The sequence below is a fragment of the Drosophila guanche genome, unplaced genomic scaffold (assembly GCF_900245975.1).
Source record: "Drosophila guanche unplaced genomic scaffold, DGUA_6, whole genome shotgun sequence".
NCBI classification, from domain to species: domain Eukaryota; kingdom Metazoa; phylum Arthropoda; class Insecta; order Diptera; family Drosophilidae; genus Drosophila; species Drosophila guanche.
The window spans coordinates 1,372,394-1,392,879 of record NW_022995748.1 but is presented as its reverse complement, the minus strand read 5'-3'; the positions used below and the strand labels follow the sequence as shown (position 1 = coordinate 1,392,879).

General features: G+C 34.7%; 3 protein-coding genes across 5 annotated transcripts; 1 reads left to right on the top strand and 2 right to left on the bottom strand.

The window, feature by feature from the left end:
- Window positions 1–1,369: 1,369 nt before the first annotated feature.
- On the bottom strand, window positions 1,370–5,717 carry LOC117584714 (ionotropic receptor 75a). Its single transcript, XM_034273759.1, has 6 exons — window positions 5,449–5,717; window positions 4,681–5,177; window positions 2,111–2,887; window positions 1,737–2,023; window positions 1,544–1,683; window positions 1,370–1,489 (listed from the first exon to the last, which is right to left on the bottom strand). The coding sequence occupies exons 1-6, from the start codon at window positions 5,585–5,587 to the stop codon at window positions 1,371–1,373; spliced, it is 1,959 nt and encodes a 652-aa protein (XP_034129650.1). The 5' UTR covers window positions 5,588–5,717; the 3' UTR covers window position 1,370.
- Window positions 5,718–6,146: 429 nt separating this feature from the next.
- Window positions 6,147–14,656, bottom strand: LOC117584707 (NPC intracellular cholesterol transporter 1). 2 transcript variants are annotated; one of them, XM_034273748.1, is made up of 12 exons: window positions 14,515–14,653; window positions 13,411–13,530; window positions 12,290–12,460; window positions 11,945–12,101; window positions 11,741–11,817; window positions 11,274–11,492; window positions 10,895–11,087; window positions 10,497–10,816; window positions 9,041–9,331; window positions 7,430–8,819; window positions 6,498–7,364; window positions 6,147–6,352 (listed from the first exon to the last, which is right to left on the bottom strand). In XM_034273748.1, the coding sequence occupies exons 2-12, from the start codon at window positions 13,501–13,503 to the stop codon at window positions 6,270–6,272; spliced, it is 3,861 nt and encodes a 1,286-aa protein (XP_034129639.1). In that variant the 5' UTR covers window positions 13,504–13,530; window positions 14,515–14,653; the 3' UTR covers window positions 6,147–6,269. The 2 variants fall into 2 exon arrangements, with proteins under 2 accessions (XP_034129639.1, XP_034129640.1); XM_034273749.1 differs by lacking the exon at window positions 6,498–7,364 and having other exon boundaries at window positions 14,515–14,656.
- A 908-nt stretch (window positions 14,657–15,564) lies between these two features.
- Window positions 15,565–20,159, top strand: LOC117584709. Of its 2 annotated transcripts, none has more exons than XM_034273752.1 (5): window positions 15,565–15,685; window positions 17,495–17,746; window positions 18,037–18,234; window positions 18,366–18,527; window positions 18,796–20,159. In XM_034273752.1, exons 2-5 carry the CDS (start codon window positions 17,501–17,503, stop codon window positions 20,056–20,058), a joined length of 1,869 nt encoding a protein of 622 aa, XP_034129643.1. In that variant the 5' UTR covers window positions 15,565–15,685; window positions 17,495–17,500; the 3' UTR covers window positions 20,059–20,159. The 2 variants fall into 2 exon arrangements, with proteins under 2 accessions (XP_034129643.1, XP_034129644.1); XM_034273753.1 differs by having other exon boundaries at window positions 15,646–15,667.
- The last annotated feature ends 327 nt before the right edge of the window (window positions 20,160–20,486 follow it).

Below are 20,486 nucleotides of genomic sequence, written 5' to 3'. Positions count from 1 at the left end.
AGACAGTTGATCAGCAGCGAGCGGTCGAGGGACAGGCACTTGCAGATCACGAGGAGTGACTTTTTTGCGCCTAGGAGACTCATTCAGCACTTTAAAACTGCTGAATTGAGATTCCATGGCTAGAAGCCGATCGTACTGCTTTTTAAAGCCCACGGTCAGCTCCTTAAAGCCCTTTCGCGTCTGCCTCATAAACGTGACCATGTCATTCTCGATAGACCGACATGCCTCGCAACTGTAATGCAGACCATTACGCTTCGAAATTGCGTCACCCACGAGGCCTGAGAACCCAATACATTTTGCGTGCACTACGTTATCGCAGAGCCAGCAAGGGATGATCGGCTGGTCGTGGGTGATCTGCTTTTTGCAAGCCTTAGCGGAGCACACAACCAAGTATTCCATTATTTTATTATTTATTTTGAATATATAAATAAATAAAATAAATAAAATAAATAAAAATTATTTTCACAAAACAAATAGCAATGGGACCAGTGTGCCGACCAATTGCTTAAAGAAAAGTTTAAAGCGGGATCGAAAACAGATGAGCGCAGAGAGGAGAGAAGAACAAGCGCAGCGGCAGCTAAAACAGTGAGCGCACGCCACTGCACAGAAAGTATTGAGAGCGAGAGAGGGAGAACAGTTACTCGAGCTATAGAGTGAAAGACAGAAGCGCAACTACAAGAGAGAGCGGTTAATAGTGAGGGTGTACTTACAACAAGAAAAAGCACAAACACACAACTAACCGACGCACAAATTAATACGATTTTAATTTTAAACAAAGTAATAGGCATGCACTCGCGTATTAAGATAGTTAAGAAAAGCGGCAAGCTATTAAATAATTATAGAAGAATTATTTCGAAATAAAACCCGGTGTTTATTCAAAATATAAAGGAAAATACGGAGCGCAAAACAAAAACACGTCTGGTCACTACAAAAGAGAACGAACGTTGATATAAAAAGACATGATTATAAATGGCACCTAAGTGCCCTAGCTATCGGCTGCTCCTGCTGAAGTTCGCTGCTGCTGTCTTAGAAGAACCGCCGCACCCTGTCGCCGATCAAGGATTTCTGCGTCAGCATTAGGTGTGTGGGAACTTGAGTATGGGAACTCAGCCGCTGACCGCTGAAACTACGTCGTCAGTTTTTTTTCGGCCAACCGTCGGCTGTCAGTTGTTAACTGACATATTATATATACAGATACAAACGAGTATAATATTAATTTTAATATTAATCTGGTATAAATTACACAAGAAACACATATGGTTAATGATGATCTTGGTGTTAAATTAGAGACCGTAAGTGAAAAGTTTTCTTGATTTTATTTGAATTAAACGATTATACATTTTTCTTAATACCATTTAAACTTGTTGTGTTTAATTAATCTCAAAATAAATAGTGGATGGAGATTTTTTGAGCTCTACATCTCTCTTCGAATGAACATATGCGAAAAATATTTCGATACTCAACATTAGGATAGAAATAGTAGCTCCACCTACAATAAATACGTTTAAGCTAAACTAATTATACCAGCTTAATTTCTACTTACAAATCAAAACTATGAAAGCTGCTAAGGCTCCTGATAAGGTTACTGGATAGACAGTGTATAATGCTTCACAGGTAGGCTTCTTAATTTGTCGTCGCCGAAGGATTCGTTCCACGAAGCCTCTTTCCCGAGCGGAACACATGCTAAAAATGGAAATTTAAAAAATCAAAAATGTAAATAATGTAAAAGTACTTACGAAACTCGAAAAAGCTCCGTATACTGGCTGTTTTTGTGTAAAATCCAATTCATTAGTTCAGATTCCAGTAGGCCAGATACCTCTCGCAGATCACATATTTCACTGGCATCAAACATTTCAGCAATCAAAGGATATGCGTCCACTACCTCACAGTGAAATGCAAAACCACCGGATTTGATATATGGCAGAGCTTCTTCGATATGAGCAAAAACTGATAGATCACCCGAAGATCTTGATGATGACAATTTCCTTTTTATTAGTCTGGTTAAGGCTGGGCTTTTACTTTCCTTTACAAATACATAAGGAAAATGTTATATAAATATAAAATAACATTAATGACAGCTTGTTTAATGAAAGGCAATAAGTTAACTTACTCGAAATAACACTTTATAGTAGCCAATATCTTCAAAAGATATTGTAAGTGCACTAGATGTTATAGCATCAACAGTGGCTGGACCTTTATGGGAATGGCTTAACAATCCACCAACCACAGAAGAAGTATAATAGTTATACATTACAAGAGAAAATAAAAATATTGTTATTACGACAAAACGCGATGGGTAATCTTTAGGAATAGGATCCAAGCCCTGTTGGCACAAAGCTGCAAACGTTTGCAGGACCCGTTCAGCCCAACTATTTTCCAATTTCAATGCAATATTTTTCTTATCAGATGGGGTGCTCAATTTAGTGTTAATTATTTCGAATAGCACCCACATTATGCTAAAAATTGTTAGCGAAACGATAATCAAAATCCAAACCGCCTTGCTAAACGGAGCCAAGAAATTGCCACTTTTTCCATGACTATCTAAGTCTGGAGTAAATCTATAAAGAAATGCAGTTTCAAATTTCCAGCTCTGATGTATTATATCGAACTCCGCAAACCGGTTAAGTCGATTAAACGCTCCAGATGCTGCAATGTCTGCCTCGTTTCGTTCAACGATTCCTAAAAGACCAAGGCGAAATGTGGTGTTACCTAGTCTTCCAGCCCATCCTCTTGCATTACGAAAATTAACAGTGAAATTAAAACGATCCCGTAACAGCCCTAAAAGCTCGTAGTGATATTTTATAAAGGCGGCTACTCCGGAATCTTTTGTAGGTCGCGAAAGTATAGCTTCGATTTGTTCATTTGTAGTTACTTCCTCTTTGTCGATCTACGATAAAAAAAGAGTAAACACAGTCGATTAACTTCCAAACTCATACAAACTACCATCATACTTCAGTAGTTACTTATTGGACATCTCAACCTTTTTTTGATTATCAGAAGCGTAAACTACTTTTCTGATAATCTTTGGACTGAACAAAATGTTCAATGAACTATGCAGCCATGCTCCAGTTACAGACATGATTTACCCATAGACTAACTTAACTCAATAATTCGATTCAACTTCACATTGAACAAAGTTGTTTGCGACTTTTCAACATGCTGTCACCAGAAACTTTGGAGTACCTAGAAAACGAAATCTAAACGTAGAAGCGTTTGGATTCTGGTAAGGAATAGTAATTTCATTTTGTTTTGCTTCTTTAAAGGTTTTTTTTTGCATGGAGAGGAGTGCATTTGATATTCTGGTTTCCCCGCTAAGTACCACATATCCGAAAGTAGAACAATTGATTTCGGCTGACAATCCCTCTGTGGAAGAAAATAGCAGTAACCACTTATTGCTATATTTCTGGCTACATTTTATAAATAGTGTTTCACGAATAATATTAAACGAGAAGGGACGTGTGAGACGCTTCTTACGAGTTCCAACTTTTATACCCGGCACTCAGTACTACTTCTGCACCTTAGCGGTGTTTTGTCAAATTTAACATTTTTTCTTCATCTGTCATCTACATCTACAACACTTCTCACACCAACACGCTCCTTTTGCTCACCCCCCTTTCCTAGACCCACACACTGCAGACTCGCGGCAGAGGCAGAGGCAGCGCCCGCACACAAAAAAAAAACAAATATAAGTTGCGGGACGGGGTGGGTTAAAAGTAGGCAGAGGCAGGGGGAGAGGGACGTCAATCGGATCCCAATTACCAGATCTGATAGATATGGCTATTCCCTACGGAATGACGTTTTTAGTTTTCTTTTATCTTCAAAATTGTAGGTTTGGGAGGTTTTCGCCCTTTTGCGGGGCGGAAGGGGGCGGGGCTAATTTTTTAAATACACTGGTTTCAGTGTGAGCATACAGCAGTCTGGAGCCAAAATTTGGTGGGTCTAGCTCTTATAGTCTCTGAGAACTAGCCGACAAACAAGACGGACAGACGGACAGACAGACATGGCTCAATCGACTCGGCGATTGATGCTGATCAAGAATATATATACTTTATGGGGTCGGAAACGTTTCCGTGTGTGCGTTACATACAACCGTTATTCACACAAATACAATATACCCTATGTACTCTTCGAGTACCGGGTATAATAAAAAGCTAAATTATGTATGAAAATATTTATGTATAGATTTCCATTTATGTATAAACATGGGAATTTTTCCTTATGCCATAGTTGCTCTAAAAGTTCCTCCAAAGGGTCTATTGTGTTCCATTTTCCTTTTCGTTCCTATTTTATTAAGTTCGTTCTAACAATTTGATCGAGATCCCTGATCCCTTTCGCTCAATATATTTAATCAATGGTGGTGGTTACTTTTTTGCTATAGCTCGACAAAAATCATAAGCTCACATGTGCATATGCATACTGACTACTTGTAAAAGTAGTGACGTTGCTTTAACAGCGTCTAAAAAAGTTCCTCCTCTTTAATAAAGATGTTGGGGGGTATTTCGCTAATTCTGAGCATTTATATTTTTTAAATATATATTAATAATAATATAATATATTTATAATATATATTATAATATTAAAGTACACTCAAAGGTATTGCTTGTGTCTTACAGTGTAGGCTACGCTACACTTTACGAGTGCAGTGCAGTGTTTTTTGTTTGAATATGTACATATACTTACAACGCTCACCCCTCGTAGTGTCAGCCCATTAAATTGACCTCGGTATATTGTGCTTTGTAGCTTAAAGATATCTTCAACTATATTCAGGTAAAAATGTCCATCATAATTAGTTAATGTTGCTATTAATTGTAGTTCTAAGGCCGATTGAAGGTGACGTCCTTTGGAATGAATATCCCACAAATAGTATTTGTTACTTGTTTTGTTAACGTAGGTTATTTGAGCGTTTGGACCAACATATTCCAGTTCCAGTGGTAGTAAATTCTCAACTTTCACTCCAACACCCCATAATAACCACTGATAGGTTTTGTTAAAGTATTTATTTACAGAAGCATCAGCCAGAATACCAATTGCACCATTGCATCTGGTATTTACTACAACTGAAGTTCGACCATGGCTATTTCGAGCCAGTAAAAAATCTAGATAGTATCTTTGGCTCATATGTACATACTTCACAAACTGGTCATTTTTCATTAGCGCAGAAGTAACAACCCGCAAATCTGTGTCAGTTTGAAAATAAATAATTAATTTTGTAGGAAAACTTCGTTTAAGATTCAAGAAATGTTAGTATTTTACAATTTTAAAACAATTTTAACTGATGTATGTAGATGGTCCGTAACAAATTTAAGCACATATATTATTATAGAGTTCCAGATAAAAACAGTAACGTAGCTTTAGAATTGTCTCACATTGGTCTTCCTCGTTAATGTTATTTTTTTCAAAGGTATGCCAAATAACTTTACCTATTCACTAAAGTTGTATATTTTTTACCTTTGTCTGAACAAGAAAAAATAATTACTTCATTGGTCCTAACCAATTTCACAATAAAGCGTGTTAAAACTGATATCTCCATATGCGCCGATGCTCCACTTGCAGCGATCAGTACAACCAAAACAATGGAGGCCCTCATTGTTTATTACTAGTAGCTAGTAAACATCCATTGCCTTTTTATAGGGTTTAATGCCAATTGATTGACAGCATAAGTGCAGGTGAAAATTAAAAATAATACAATAATGGTTTCAGTTAAACAATGATAACACTATTGTACAAATTTTAAATTATTTTTTAAAAAGTTTTAGGAATGCCGACTTGATAAAGTTGATAGTTAATTATATTTAATCAAATACTTATAACTAAATTTTTTTATACACATTTTATACAAAGAAAAAAATTTTATACCACACTGTACAACAATATTTTTATATCCGGTACTTGAAGAGTTAGGCGTAGTCCTTAAAGACTATAAGCGTTAGACTAACCAAATGTTGTGAGAAGACCCACGAGTTATCATACTGAAGACAGAAAAAGCACTTTCGTAGAGAATTTCCATAGAATGTCCATCATTATTATAGCCAGAATGAAGAAATTAATTTGCAGTGACTACCCATATCCCATCCAGCAGCTATTATTTTTCTTGCAAAAGTAAATTTATTATATATTGCAATCCACATGTATTTTCGTATATAATGTTAACCTGCTTATGGAAAAATTACATATAAACTACAAATCTATAATTATCTACATATTCGACAATATTACACCTAAACCAGTTAACATTTAAAATAGTCCATGGTTTAAGGCATGGTATACACTTATAAAATTCCAGAAAGTGCTGTATCGTGTTCAGTCAGATCTTCACTTTGACGTTTAAACCTGGCTTGATTCACCGGAGCACCTAAAAAAAATATTCATATTTCAATTTAAAATCCCACTAATTTTTTTTGTAAGAAAAAATTGTTTTAGTGTATTGAGAAAAAATCGTGTCGGGTAGTGTAATTTGCACTTAATATACTTTAATATTGATTAAGGAAATAACTTACCGATATAACTCAATAAAACAGGCAAGAAGATAAGCCCATGAGCTGCTCCAATTACAACAATTCCAAAGTACATTCGAAAGTAGAAAACTTGAAAGATTTGACTTTTAGCAAACGCTAGCACTAAAATGCCTGCGAATTTGGTAAGCGTAATACCAGAAAAAATGGAACTACCCATTTTCGTCAAACTATCCGAAGCTCGATTTATTTGAGTTATCTCTTTGGAAAGGGAAAAGCTGTGCACTAAGTGCGAACAAAATTCGACCGATATTCCAACCGCCATTACCAGATTAACTAATGAAACAGCGTTCAGGGATATTTTCCAATAGTACATTAAGCCTCCTAAATCAATAACAATCATGGTTATTGTAATAATAACCACTAAAGCGGAATGTATGTCGAAGCCCATTAAAATGAATGTTACTATAAATATAGAAAGAACAGAAATACCCATGCTCTTTAATGTGTCAGCCCACATGGTTAAATATTGTTCATAAAAAACATAAAATACTGAGTATGGAAAAACTTCGACATTAAGAGCTGATTCAATGGGTACACCAAAAGATATTAATCTGCCTTGCAACATTTGTGTTATATTTTTGGATATCTTTCTAGCTGACTGTAAGGATAAAAAGTAGTCTTCTGAGCTTTTAAGAATGGTATGGTAAGTCATAAAATAGGAGGCATCGACTTGTAGCCTTTTATGATCATTGGAATATCTAATAGCTCCACTATATGCAGCATGACCAGCTTTGGCACACGAATCGTCTGGATTATCCTTTAAAAAAAATGGCAAATACTCTCCAAAGTCATGTTCGTCTGGCCGTTGAAGAGAATTTTTGCTAATTTTGCAAGATGAACACGAAGTATCTAAAATAATAGATATTAAAATGTATAAAAAACAATTTAACAACAATCTAACTTTTATAACTTACCTTGATGAGGACAGAAATCTCCATTTTGTGGATTATATTTGCAGCAAGAAGATGCTAAAGCCCAATCAAAATAGTCATCAATCCAACTAGACGCAGGTCGTGCAATATAGGTTGTGTTTGACTGTCTGCTCGCTAAATAGATTTGAGTTAACACGCTATCGTCATTGCAAAATCGACCTGAACAAACTGAATTTTGAACCAAACTGTTTGAATACGTTAAATTGCCTTTAAGCACAAAAAAGACTGGGGGACCAATGTTAAGATGCTTATTCAATGATTTAAAATAATGTAGAACAAAGCTATCTTCAGGCATGGCCAGTTCCTGATCTAGCCCAATATCAATCCGAGGTGAAATGGCAACACTGAGACATAGCCATGCAAAAAATATAATCATTACAAGAACTCTAACAACCTTTTTCATTAGAAATGGAACATAGACACTTTTAAAAAATTTATACAGAAGTCCTTCGCTGTTGTTAATAATATCTGATTTTTTTCCTTTGATAAAACAGCATATGTCCAGACGATTTTCTTCTTTTCGCTTAGTATCCAAAGTAAATAGACTCACAAAGCAAGTAATTTGCAATATAAAATCAATTATTAATGCGACACCAGCATATAAAGCAAATGCCTTTACAGCAGGCATATCAGATAGACTACCAAGAAAAAAACAAAAGCTTTCACTTAGAGAAGTTAGAAGCATACTTGGTCCAACACGACCCAATATTCGTCCTATTTGCTGTTCATGCAGCTCATTGGGTTTTCGATGGTCTCTCTGATGAGTTTGCACAAGAATAAATATGTTGTCGACTCCGACAGCTAATACTAAAAATGGTATCACTTCTACAATAATTAGGGTAGCTGGAATGCCTGCATATCCAAATATGCCAACAGAAGAAACTACAGAAGCTAACACAATAATAACACCACCTAAACCAAGTGTAATTTTACTATCAATAAAAGCTCTATTGAACGCCTTAACATGGCCCAGCGATATTGCAATATACATAAACATAATTAGGTATGAAACTAAAATTGTTAGAATATCCGATCGAGATTCTCTATTTAACTCGTCTTCTATTGACCTCTCTGATGTAAAAGCTATGTCCATGAAGTCACTCATGTTGTTTTTCGTATAGTTACTCATAAACTCAACAAAGAAAGTCTCCCACCGCAGAGCGCTTAACAAATCTGTTGTTTTCTGATGATTTCTGACTAAAAACGTCAAAATTAAAGCATTTGCTAACTCGTATTTTGTGTTTCCGGAAAGTTGTTCTCCAGGCCTTAAAAATCCACCTAAAGCAACAGCAGGATCTACAGGCCCACCATAAGGAGCTAAGCATAAATATGGATTACTTGTGCATTGATAAATTGCATCCAAATAAGTTACCTGTAAGTAAACGAAAAAATAAATTAATAAAATTGTTAATAAAAACTAATTGAAAATAGTTTTTTTGTTTAAAAATAAACATTCGAATACATTCAGTTTTCATTGAAGAACGCTAGTGCGCTGCCTGATTTGTCGTGGTATTGGTGTTTTTTTGACACAACATGTATCCCGTATAAAAGAACTGGTTACCTGGTTTATATATTCCTTCAGTATGTACTTACGTTGAACCCATTATCTTCCTCGTTGTCGTCTAATCGACTTAAATCATCTTGAAAATATCCCCATATTGATTGAACAATGCAATTTGAGGTACTAATATCACTTTTGTCATCGGATAATGGAGCATAGCATATATCCTTTAGGAATGTTCCATTTGCATCTATATTTTTTATCTCTTCTTGCAGATTAAAAAAAACAGTAAGGAACTCCTTATGAAACACTGGGCCAAATGTAATAGGTCCGTTTGAAGTGTTGTGTACTATATTTGGTAGGTTCACAGCTTTGATTATGATCTGAAAAAGACAAGAATGCAGTCAGTATTTTTTCTCGATAATAAACGAGAAGGGACGTGTGAGACGCTTTTTACGCGTCACAACTTTTATACCCGGCACTCAGTACTACCTCTGCACCTTAGCGGTGTTTAGTCAAATTTTAAATTTTTTCTTCATCTGTCATCTACATCTACAACACTTCTCACACCAACACGCTCCGTTAGCTCGCCGCCCTTCCCCAGACCCACACACTGCAGACTCGTGGCAGAGGCAGAGGCAGCACACAAAAAAATAAAACGAGAAGGGACGTGTGAGACGCTTCTTACGCGTCACAACTTTTATACCCGACACTCTGCACCTTTGCGGTTATTTGTCAAATTTTAAATTTTTTCTTCATCTGTCATCTACATCTACAACACTTCTCACACCAACACGCTCCTTTAGCTCGCCGCCCTTCCCTAGACCAACACACTGCAGACTCGAGGCAGAGGCAGCGCCCGCACAAACAAAAAAAACAAATAAAAGCTGCGGGACGGGGTGGGTTAAAAGTAGGAAGAGGCTTCGGCAGGGGGAGGGCAGAGGCAGAGGCCGAGTGAAGCAGAAGCAGAGTGTGAATGAGAGAATGTAAAAAAGAGCAACAAAAGCTGCTGGGACAGCGTGGGTTTAGCCACTGGAAATTAATTTCTCCATCGTGGCTATAATAATGATCAGATCGGATCCCAATTTAGTGATCTGATAGATATGGCCATTCCCTACGGAATGGCGTTTTTAGTTTTCTTTTATCTTCAAAATTGCTGGGGCGGAAGGGGCGTGGCTCATTTTATAATACACTGGTTTCAGTGTGAGCATATAGCAGTCTGGATGCAAAATTTGGTGGCTGTAGCTCTTATAGTCTCTGAGAACTAGCCGACAAACAAGACGGACAGACGGACAGACAGACATGGCTCTATCGACTCGTCTATTAATGCTTATAAAGAATATATATATACTTTATGGGGTCGGAAACGTTTCCTTCTGTGCGTTACATACAATCCTTATTCCCCACAAATACAATATACCCTATTTACGCTTCGAGTACCGGGTATAAACATATATTCAATGAGGAAATAGTGAGTGAAAGACCAAATAAAAGGGCAGCAAAGAAATTGCATTGCACACTGTTTCACAAAAAAATTAAATTACTTACTTGTTCTATCCTAAAGAATGGTTCGAATTTGTTGTCAAAAAAATCTCTTTCAATTCTAGACTTGGAATTTGGTGAAGCCCAAAGTTGGACTGGATCCGTTGTAATTTGTATAAACGTGACTCCGTATCCTAGGATTGAAACTAGTAAAGCACCGGCAAACAAGGTAATCCGCGGATAGCTGGCAAAAAATGTTCCCCACTTGGTAAATATGTTTTCCAAAAAAACCTCTGTTTTATCGCCCAGATTTTCAAAAAAGGGCGTATGCTGTCGGAAATTTGTATCATCAGGGACGTCGTTGCCTTCAATTGTCGGGTTTTCATCTAAAATTATATAAAATAAAATAAAAACAATTTAATAAATGCGGTAAAATATGTACTTGGAACTTCTCGTTTACTTACCAATTATCGAATCTTGAGTAAATACGTATGATCCCATTAGGAATGTAAAGACTCCCACAATAAAAACACACGACATAATTACGACGTAGGCATCAAATCCTGCTATTGTAAATTTCTCGGGAACTTCGGGTTTTGGTGGAGCTATCGGGCAAGACATTTCACAGTCACTGCACGAGCAAGCAGGTAATAAGTTCTAGGAAAAAATTTAAAACATATCTAATTATATTTATTGCCATTATAGCTTTTTCCATTTAGGTTCTATTTGTTACTATTATGGCAAATACATTTAAAAAGGGTTTGATATGATTTTCAATGAAATGTAAATTAATTAAATAGGTAATAAAATAGATGGACTGGAAGGATTAGTCATTCGACTTACATTTATCGCTTTGTTACAAGGCACTGTATGTGGGTTTAAAGGCAAAGTTCCATTTATTGTAGAATTTGATTGATGCTGAACATATGTTATTTGAAATGGAACGTATATATTGTTTGCATCTCCCATGTAAGTAAACCATTTCGTAGGACTACAGCGTGATGCAGGATACGCTCCGCACATTAGATCAAGTGCTAATTGACCGGTTTGTGGCACGGAAACCTATGAACAGAGAAATACACAATTAAAACACTAACCACAAAGACTTTCATCTTAACGTAACACACGTATACCGGAAGCATAGTGTTTCAACATCTCCAACAAATTTCGATTTACTTTTGAAAACAAAATAATATGTGCTCGTGCTTTCGCCAATCTCGCCGAATTGTAAAAATTGGCATTTCATGCATAATAATAATAATAATAATAATGGTATTTAGTAAGAACTAGACTGGTTGGTTTTAACATACCTGGGAGCATGATTTATAAGTTTTGTTTATATATTCTGCCGTGATGTGTAAGTCCAACGAACTGACATAGGGTAAACCTAAAATTAAATTTATAAATTTATTTAAAATATATGAAAAAACAAATAAAAGACAAAATCTTAAAAATATTTGAAGATATTTAAAGACATATAAAACATGTTTTTAAAAATGTTCTTAAAGTATTACCTTCTGTATTATTTTTCGTGGCAGCCACATGCGCAAATTGAGATTGATTTGCAGAGCAAGTGAACTCGCAAATGTGTCGAACTAAGTTCGACATACAAGATGGGCATCGATCCAGAATTGCAGCGGCCAGTTTTACATTTTCATTTAATATTTTCACCTTAAAGACAATGCAAATATATTTAGATATTTTAAAATGTGTAATGCAGTTTTTTTTTGGACGAATTATTTCACTACAAAAAAAACGTCTATATTCTTTTTTCATCGAAGAGCAGCTCAGAATATGTTACACTTTTCCTAATGCGTACCTACTCATATTTATATATTTATATGACATTTTATAATTACCTGATTAATATCGCAGCAGAACTCCGTTTGACCTTCATCAAGTAAAAAGCCGCAGCGCTCTTTTAGCAAATCTATCCCATCTTGAGGCATTGATTTTGCAGTCCCATTATATGAGCAGTATTGATTATGATTAAAGGCATCAGTATTACATACTCCAAACCACACACAGTCCTAAAATAAAACAATTATGAGAAATAAAGTACGAATGAAATTACGTCACTCAGAAAAAGAAAACAAAAAACAGAATAAAGCATTTAACAAATTTTAAATTACAAAAGTAAATATCCATTTTATTAGGATTGCCAAAGACTCTCAAACGAAAGACAATATAATAGTAAGATGAGTAACGCCCCAAAAATTGAACTGCCATATGCTAGCAAGGTTATTGAGAGCTTTGAAAAGCGATGAAACGCGTGCCATCTCAGTCACACATATTTGAGACCGTGCAAATTTATAACTAGAATGCTCTTGAATGTGTACGTATGTACATACATACCTCCGGCTTCAGGCTTCAATAATATTTTGACGACGCTCCCTAATCACCCAGATGACAATTACTCGCATGTGAAGTCAGCTATGAAATAAATTGTGTGTTTTTTCGTACATATGAACTTATGTCTGGACTTTGATCTACAATGACTGCAGCATTATGTAGTATATGTATACAACACCAACCCGAAGCCTGTTACGCCCGAATCCCGGCAGAAGCGGAGCCCTTCGTTCGCCCAACCGACCGAGGGGAGCTATCGCAAGACGCGAGACGCCGGTCGCGAACATTGCTCTGACCACAAATACATTGTACCTTATTTACTCTTGGAGTACTTTGTTGAAATACCAGTTCTTTTTAAATTCTTAAAAAAAAATTCTGCTATAGAAAAAATAGCTGCTGGAATGGTAGCCACTGCAACTGAATATAGACATTCTCTACAGAACTGCGTGTTTTGATTTCTCATATCTTTAGAATTGTGGATGACAACATGATCAACATGACATTCACAACGTCATTTTTGATCAATGAAAACCATAAATGTCAAGAAAGAAAAGGTATGGGATATTGGGATTTAACAGACTTTTAAAATATAAAAAACGTTTTAAATATTTTGATGGAAAAGATTACTAACTTGTTTAGACAATTGAAAAAGACTAAGTAGTGTCACGATAAAAATGGTCCGGACTCCGATTGCAGTACTCCTGAGAGGGATTGAGGAACACATCCTTTATATAAAATTCAAATCGCATATCTGTAAATAAAATAGTCAAAGATGGCCAACTGTTTATTAATTTACTTATAATCTATCAGGAAAACTCGGTTTGTGTTAGTGTTTTCAATGAAAATGACGCACGAAAATTGTATTTGCACTAAAACACTATTTGCAATTCATTGAACGAAACATATTAATTACATGTAATATGTCACGAGAAAACTACAAAAATTGTATCAACCAAGAAATTTATGTGGAAATCAATAAGAAAATGAAAATATTATATTGCACTGCTGAATTAAAACACATTTCTGTATCAAACAAAGCTCAACAAAATATAAATTTAATATTTACTGAGCACAATGTAACCAACCAATGTCACAAACAGACAGAGAGTACATACCAACAAAACATACTGTAATCAAGTAGCGGAAACCGAAAGCAATTAAAAGAAGAAACAGTTAAAATTAAACAATCAATCGCACAATTACACCCAAACATTGACACTTGAGGACAAGCTAAAGTCTAAAAGGTGGGGGTGTAACAAATCCGCAAGAAAATAAACTGTTCACAACTACATATGTTAACATACAGACACTCAATATGAGTGTTTATTTTAATGAATTAAAGAATGCATATATTATGCATATATATGTACATATGATTATCCGCTGACGCACAATGGATTTTTGTTTTTGAAAGCAGTACATGGAAATATGTACGTGCATACACATTATATACAGACACAAATGACACACCATTTCCATATACTTACATATGCACATATGTAAACAAATAAAAGCAGGTTTAGAAATATTTATTTTACTAGGTGCATATATTTATACAAAGGTATGTACATATCTTTACATTAAGATTATCTAAAAACAATACAATTAAATGCACAAGAAATGTGAGTAATCGTATTTGCAACCCAATCAAAGTGCAATGCATGTGTATGTACATATGTACGTATGTAAAAAAAATACTTTCTATTGAACACAATTCAATTGCAGTTTTACTGACCCTTGTTTTGAAAGTGAAATTCACCGATGTACAGTGAAAAATATTATTTAAAACAAGCACCTTCCATCTTATTTCACTTGATAAACTGATCGAATATCTGTACTCGATAAAATGTAATCATTCTCCAGTGACAAATTTGTTTGTATCAATGAAGAACTTTCACTGTCTGTCTTACATCTATACATCTACATTTACATCTATACATACATATGTACATAGATTTTTGTATTTCCTTTTGCTTCATAGACAATCATTAAAATTTAGAAAATTGAATTCCAGCTGAATTTATATTAAATAACAAGTTTATTTACTCAGCCGTAAATATTGGATGCATTTTTATTTTATTTCAAAATCCGGTCAAAATAAGATCGCTTTTACAATACACCTTGTAAACAAAAACCCGAAACTTTAGATAAGAGACTGGATAATACAACTAAAAATGCATCTCACTATATTTGACATATTTTTAGCGCAATTTGGCAAGCTCCTTCGGATTTATATAAATAACAAATTATTCATCATAATTATACATAATACTAGAGCAACAAAATGTTGCCAAATTAGAAAAAAAAAAAGAATCTTTTGACATGGTATTTTACGGTCTTTGATACCTGTAATAATAGTGTTCACGAGTTTGAAATTTTCTAACAACGTTCCTTTTCTTTTTGCATGCATATATCATAACAACAAGCGCACAGAGGTTTCGCTCACGGATACTTTTATAAAGAGGAAAAGTTACAAGTGTATTTTTTTACGTTTTTTTTTTTAATTGAAACCTGTACCATTGATAAACTAAAAAATATTAATTTTGAAAAGTAAGGACAATTCATGGCGCACCAAATTGTAAGCATCAGTTGTTTGTTTCATGGATGGTAGATGGGGCCAATGGACCCGTGTTTCACGTCTATAATCAATTCCTAGCACTCCCTCAGGTGAAGATTAGTGTGCAGAAGCTATAATTGACTGCCCATATTTTTTAATTTGTTCGTTTTCTATATTCCAAAATGTAAGTTTATTTGCGAACTAGTCTAGTTCTTTATTACCGATAAATAAGACTTCGATAACAAATAATGAATTAATATTTTCCAAAAAGAGAATTTTACCACATTGTTATCATATTTTTGATTGTGGTTTGTGGTTGTATCGGGACTGGGTAAGCTCTATATTTCAGGTGGGTACAGCTAGTACTGTAATTTAAATAAGAACAGTACCTATTTCAGTATCTCTTTGAAATATTTATATCCCGATAGATCTGCATTTGATTGCTTGGAGTACATAAAATAGTTATATGTGTATGTATGTTTACAAAAACTTTTACATACACATCTGTGTATGACAATCTCAGATATACCAAGCCACAGAGAGCAGGTTTGAAGCTGCTTTGAGTTTATTAAGCTGCCAGCTGTATAATATACAATAGCAAGATGTTGCATGAGTGATCAAAAAATTGTTCTATGGCAGGGAGTGATGTTACGCCCCGTAAACAGAGGGAACGCGCGGGGTCTCAATTCTCTTTTCGCCTGCGCGAAGGGATCGTCGTTTGTGAAGGCACTGACGGCAGGCAAAAGTCTCGACTCTCGAGCCTCAGGCTCGCCGCACAGTGGGCAATTTATAGCTTGCCAAATTAATAAGTGAATGACAGTTATATGGAGATTTTGCAAACTGAAACATGTTCTACTTTGAATGCTTGTGTCTCATAAGCTATAATTATCTTGAAAATTCGATATTTTAAAGATCTCATAAAGCTTCTCGACTTTTGCCACTTCTTTTCGGCTGAGTCCCCACTGTGCCACACCAAAGACTAGCGCTGGCCGAGTACAATTTCAGAGGCGAAGGATAGCAAGAAACAATTGAGGCACTATCCCCGCGCTACCGTACCATACAGCGTTAAACGAATTATGCAAAAGCATTAGCTCCTCATGCAATATCTTTGTATAGTATTTAATAATATATTTCGTAAAAAAGAAAATGTTTTTCAAATTGTATTATATATTTTGGTGTTCAATTTTAATGGAGAAATGGCTATGGTCTGTCTTTGGCAAAACGTTTCATCATACTTATTGTTCTGACATTAATAAAATATTTTATACAGTATTGAGTAACTATTGGCAAATATATGTATGTATATTGTTACAACAATAGTCAGAATTGAACCCCTTTAATGTTGTGAAGGAAGCGAAAATGTTCCACTGTGACTTGAAAAGGGATACTTACCTAAAGTACTTTTATGCTTAAATGTGAACCAGGTCGAGAACTATGTATCTTCTGGGGTCCGAAGTTTTTTTCATTTTACATCCATAAGCTAGAAGACAAATAAATCTACATACACGTACATATTTATCGCTAAAACATGCTGTTAGTTATCCTTATGACCCAATCTAAAACATTCTATGTATGTACAATTTACATAGTAAATATATGTATGCATATGTACATAGATACATCTCTATGTCATAATATATGTACATACCAGATATGATTTTAACAAAATCTATTTACAGTGACAAACAGAAAGAACTGTCAGTTTTGTGGGTGTATTAGAGTTTCCCTATTGTGATGTGAGAAAAAAGAGAGATTTGTGCGCACGTTGCGAGAGCTAAGAGAGTCCAGTCCGCCACTGTAAATGGTTTTCTTCATTCTGACATGAATAAAAGATCCGATTTCTACGGAATTTATAACTAAGATATGATGAAACGGAAATGCTTCGGTTTAATTCCGAAAAATAATAATAAATAAAAACCAGAATATGTGAAAAATATTGAGACATGCTTCAAAGCTAAGAAACTTATTGGCACTCACTCAGGGCCCATATTCTTGATAATTTAAGACTCGTGGTAATCCTATGCCCACTTTTAATATACTCCTTCAAATAATGGTATTCAATATGTGTACAATTCGTTATTATATTTATTAAATATTTTTATGTATATATTAAAGGTACATATTTTTTAATGACAGTTTTTTTTTTAATACCTTTTAGGCCACAATGGATGACAAAGATAAAGCTCAGCATAATATGATATCCAATTTGCCTCTCCTGTTTGCAAATGGGTACCCAACGTCGCTTGAAAAAATAACCGAATCGCAATTGGAAAGTTTTATTCCATTTATGGTACAATGCTCTTTGGGACACATAAACTTACCAAAAAAAATTGATTGCAGTGAGCCAGAATGGTGGCCGGAAAACGCACCATTTGGAATTCCGTTAAAAAAACCAAACGATTTTGTTGGGGTAAATATTCACAGAGCATTTTAGATAAACAGTAAACAAAATGAATTGACTGCATACATGGTCAACAACAATAGCAGAATTGATATACCCATGGCAGCCCGTCTTGTTCGTTTCAAACTTTCGCACCGCCCCCACAAAGAAAATTCTGATTTTCACTACTAACTCTTCTAGTAAGATTACTTCTAGTAAATGGAAGTATTAATACTGTCACACATACTTTTGTCTACTGTTTTATTTATTTATATTATTTAATTCTCAATTAATTATATAATTTTATTAATATATTATAGAGCTGGATGGAAAAAATGAAAGAAATTGTAGTTATTTGCTATCAATTTCACAAAAGCCTATTTCTATTACGGTTCTGTAATGATTTAGCTGCGTATGAACATGCAAGCTTACGGTTTATAAACAATTATAATTCAACAACATCGCTATATGATAGGAGAAACAACAAATTGTTGGTAACATTTAGGAATGAAAACATGGTAAGTAAATTTAGTTGTAGATTTATATTTAATTTCTTAGGTTTAAGGTTTAAATAATAACTTTTATTCCAGAAGTTAAGCAAGTTCTTCTTAAATTAAATTCATTTAATTTATAATTTAATCTATTTCAGTCATATGACAGACAGCAAAAAAATAGAAAATGTCTGTTACTTCAAAAAAATATGAATACATCAATTGATAATTTACAACATATGATGGTTGAACCACCACCTTTTGATATATATCTTTGCGACAATTGTGATGCCGAACTATATTCTAAACAAGCTATATTGGTAAGTTTTTTTGTTCCTATATGATCTTTTAACCCTAAGTACGATATTTTGACCGTGGTTCGTAAGTCAGCAATTTCCACGTAAAAATGTATACGTAATTAAAGTATTATTGTATATTATTGTATGTATAATTAAAAGACTATATATTGAAACTTTGTACACTGCCGATAACTTGAAGAGAACAAAGTTTATTTTTTACGAGAAAGTAAAACATACATGTATAAATATTGGTAATAATAATAAACTCTGCAAATTTTACTCATTGCAGGAACACGAAAATGTTTGCTGCATGGAGGATGATGTAATAGTTTGCGACTCCCCGGAGCCTGAAATAAAACATGAAGGCAAAAATGAAAACAACGAATTGCGAAATGCGTTTCTTTTGAATTTTAATCTTCAACCAAAATGTTCGGAATCTCGTTTTTCGAATGATTTACAAAAAACATACCTATTTTGTGAAGAAACAACCATGGACTCAACGGGGAGAAATAGACGGCTACCATCGCGAAGAAATCGAAACGTACATTCATTTAATAGGTGCTCGTTTATCCCAATATCATCTCCCGCAGGACAAAAACTTTTAAAGTCCACAAAACAAACAGTATCTGTGGAATATATGTCCGAGAGGCAGGAACGTCTTGATCGATTTTGTTACACTCCCTTAATCTTAAAGTCAAGTACCAAACAAAAATTATTCGAAAAGAAAACAAGCGCTAACCACACTCATTGTACTTTTAAAAAAACCCACGAACATAATTTGCATATATATTCATTTCCCCGCCGACAATTTGGAAAACGAAGGGATACAACTCAAAACTTTTTGTTTCTCAATTCTCCGTTACTTAAGCAATGCCGTCCAATGTCAGTCAGATTAAAAAAGATTTCTGAACATAAACTGGGAGAACAGATGCCCAATTCAAATGCAAAACTTAACATAAGACTAACTCGCAATAATTCGCTTAACTCTAATTGGTCAATTTCACCAGCTAGCGAGGATATTGTAGACACTATTGATTTATGCTCATCAGATGATGAGCAACAAGAGCAAACTATTGTATACCCGAAAACACTTGGCAGTGACTCACTTGCTATAATATCACTTACGCCTAATAACAGACTGTCCAGTAAAATGGCGGATGTCTTAAGCCGAAAAAAATGCCATTTGCAATCACAAACGCAAGCGGATAACTCCATCAAACCACTGCAACAATCTGTGTATATATTTTCCAATTACAAGGCTAATTCAGTTTTAAGTCGCTGCGCGGCTGATTCGAAATTAAATCCTTCATTAGTTACTTCTTTAAATTCACCAGATACATTTCCAGATTCTCATATTCACCCAAAAGAATGTAATCAAGAGAACTGCAATTTTTCAAAGAATTTAGTAGCTGTGACTGATTGGTACGCACACTCAACTACTTCCGATAAGACGCCAATTAACCAAACAGCTGATAGTAATACATTTGAATCACTTTCGGCAGCCCAACCTTACAACAGTAGTGCGCGAATAATTATTGATTTGACAACATAAAAACTGTAATCACTAAGTTATTAAAGTAAATTGTTATTTTAAAAGTACAACACAAATAATCACTGAAAAGTATTCCTCGAAACATTAAAATTTCATCAAAAAGTGCATTTTTTGGTTGTACTACTAAATAAAAATATATTTTTTTTATCTATATGTGAAATTTTTTACCCTGTATTGCTGTCCAGTCTAGTTCATGTTCATAATACAAATTTTGGTATGGCTGTACTGAAGAATTTAATGTTACATTTCTTCACATCTAATTTAACAGGACGAAACGGGCTGGTTTAAAAATCCATTTAAAGAAAACCCAGCATGGTAGATATCGCTGTGATTACAACAAATTGTCCAGTGACAATATATGCCTGATTCGTATGCCTTTGCTAGTTATTGCTATAGTTACGTTCCACGCACAAGCAAAATATATAGCA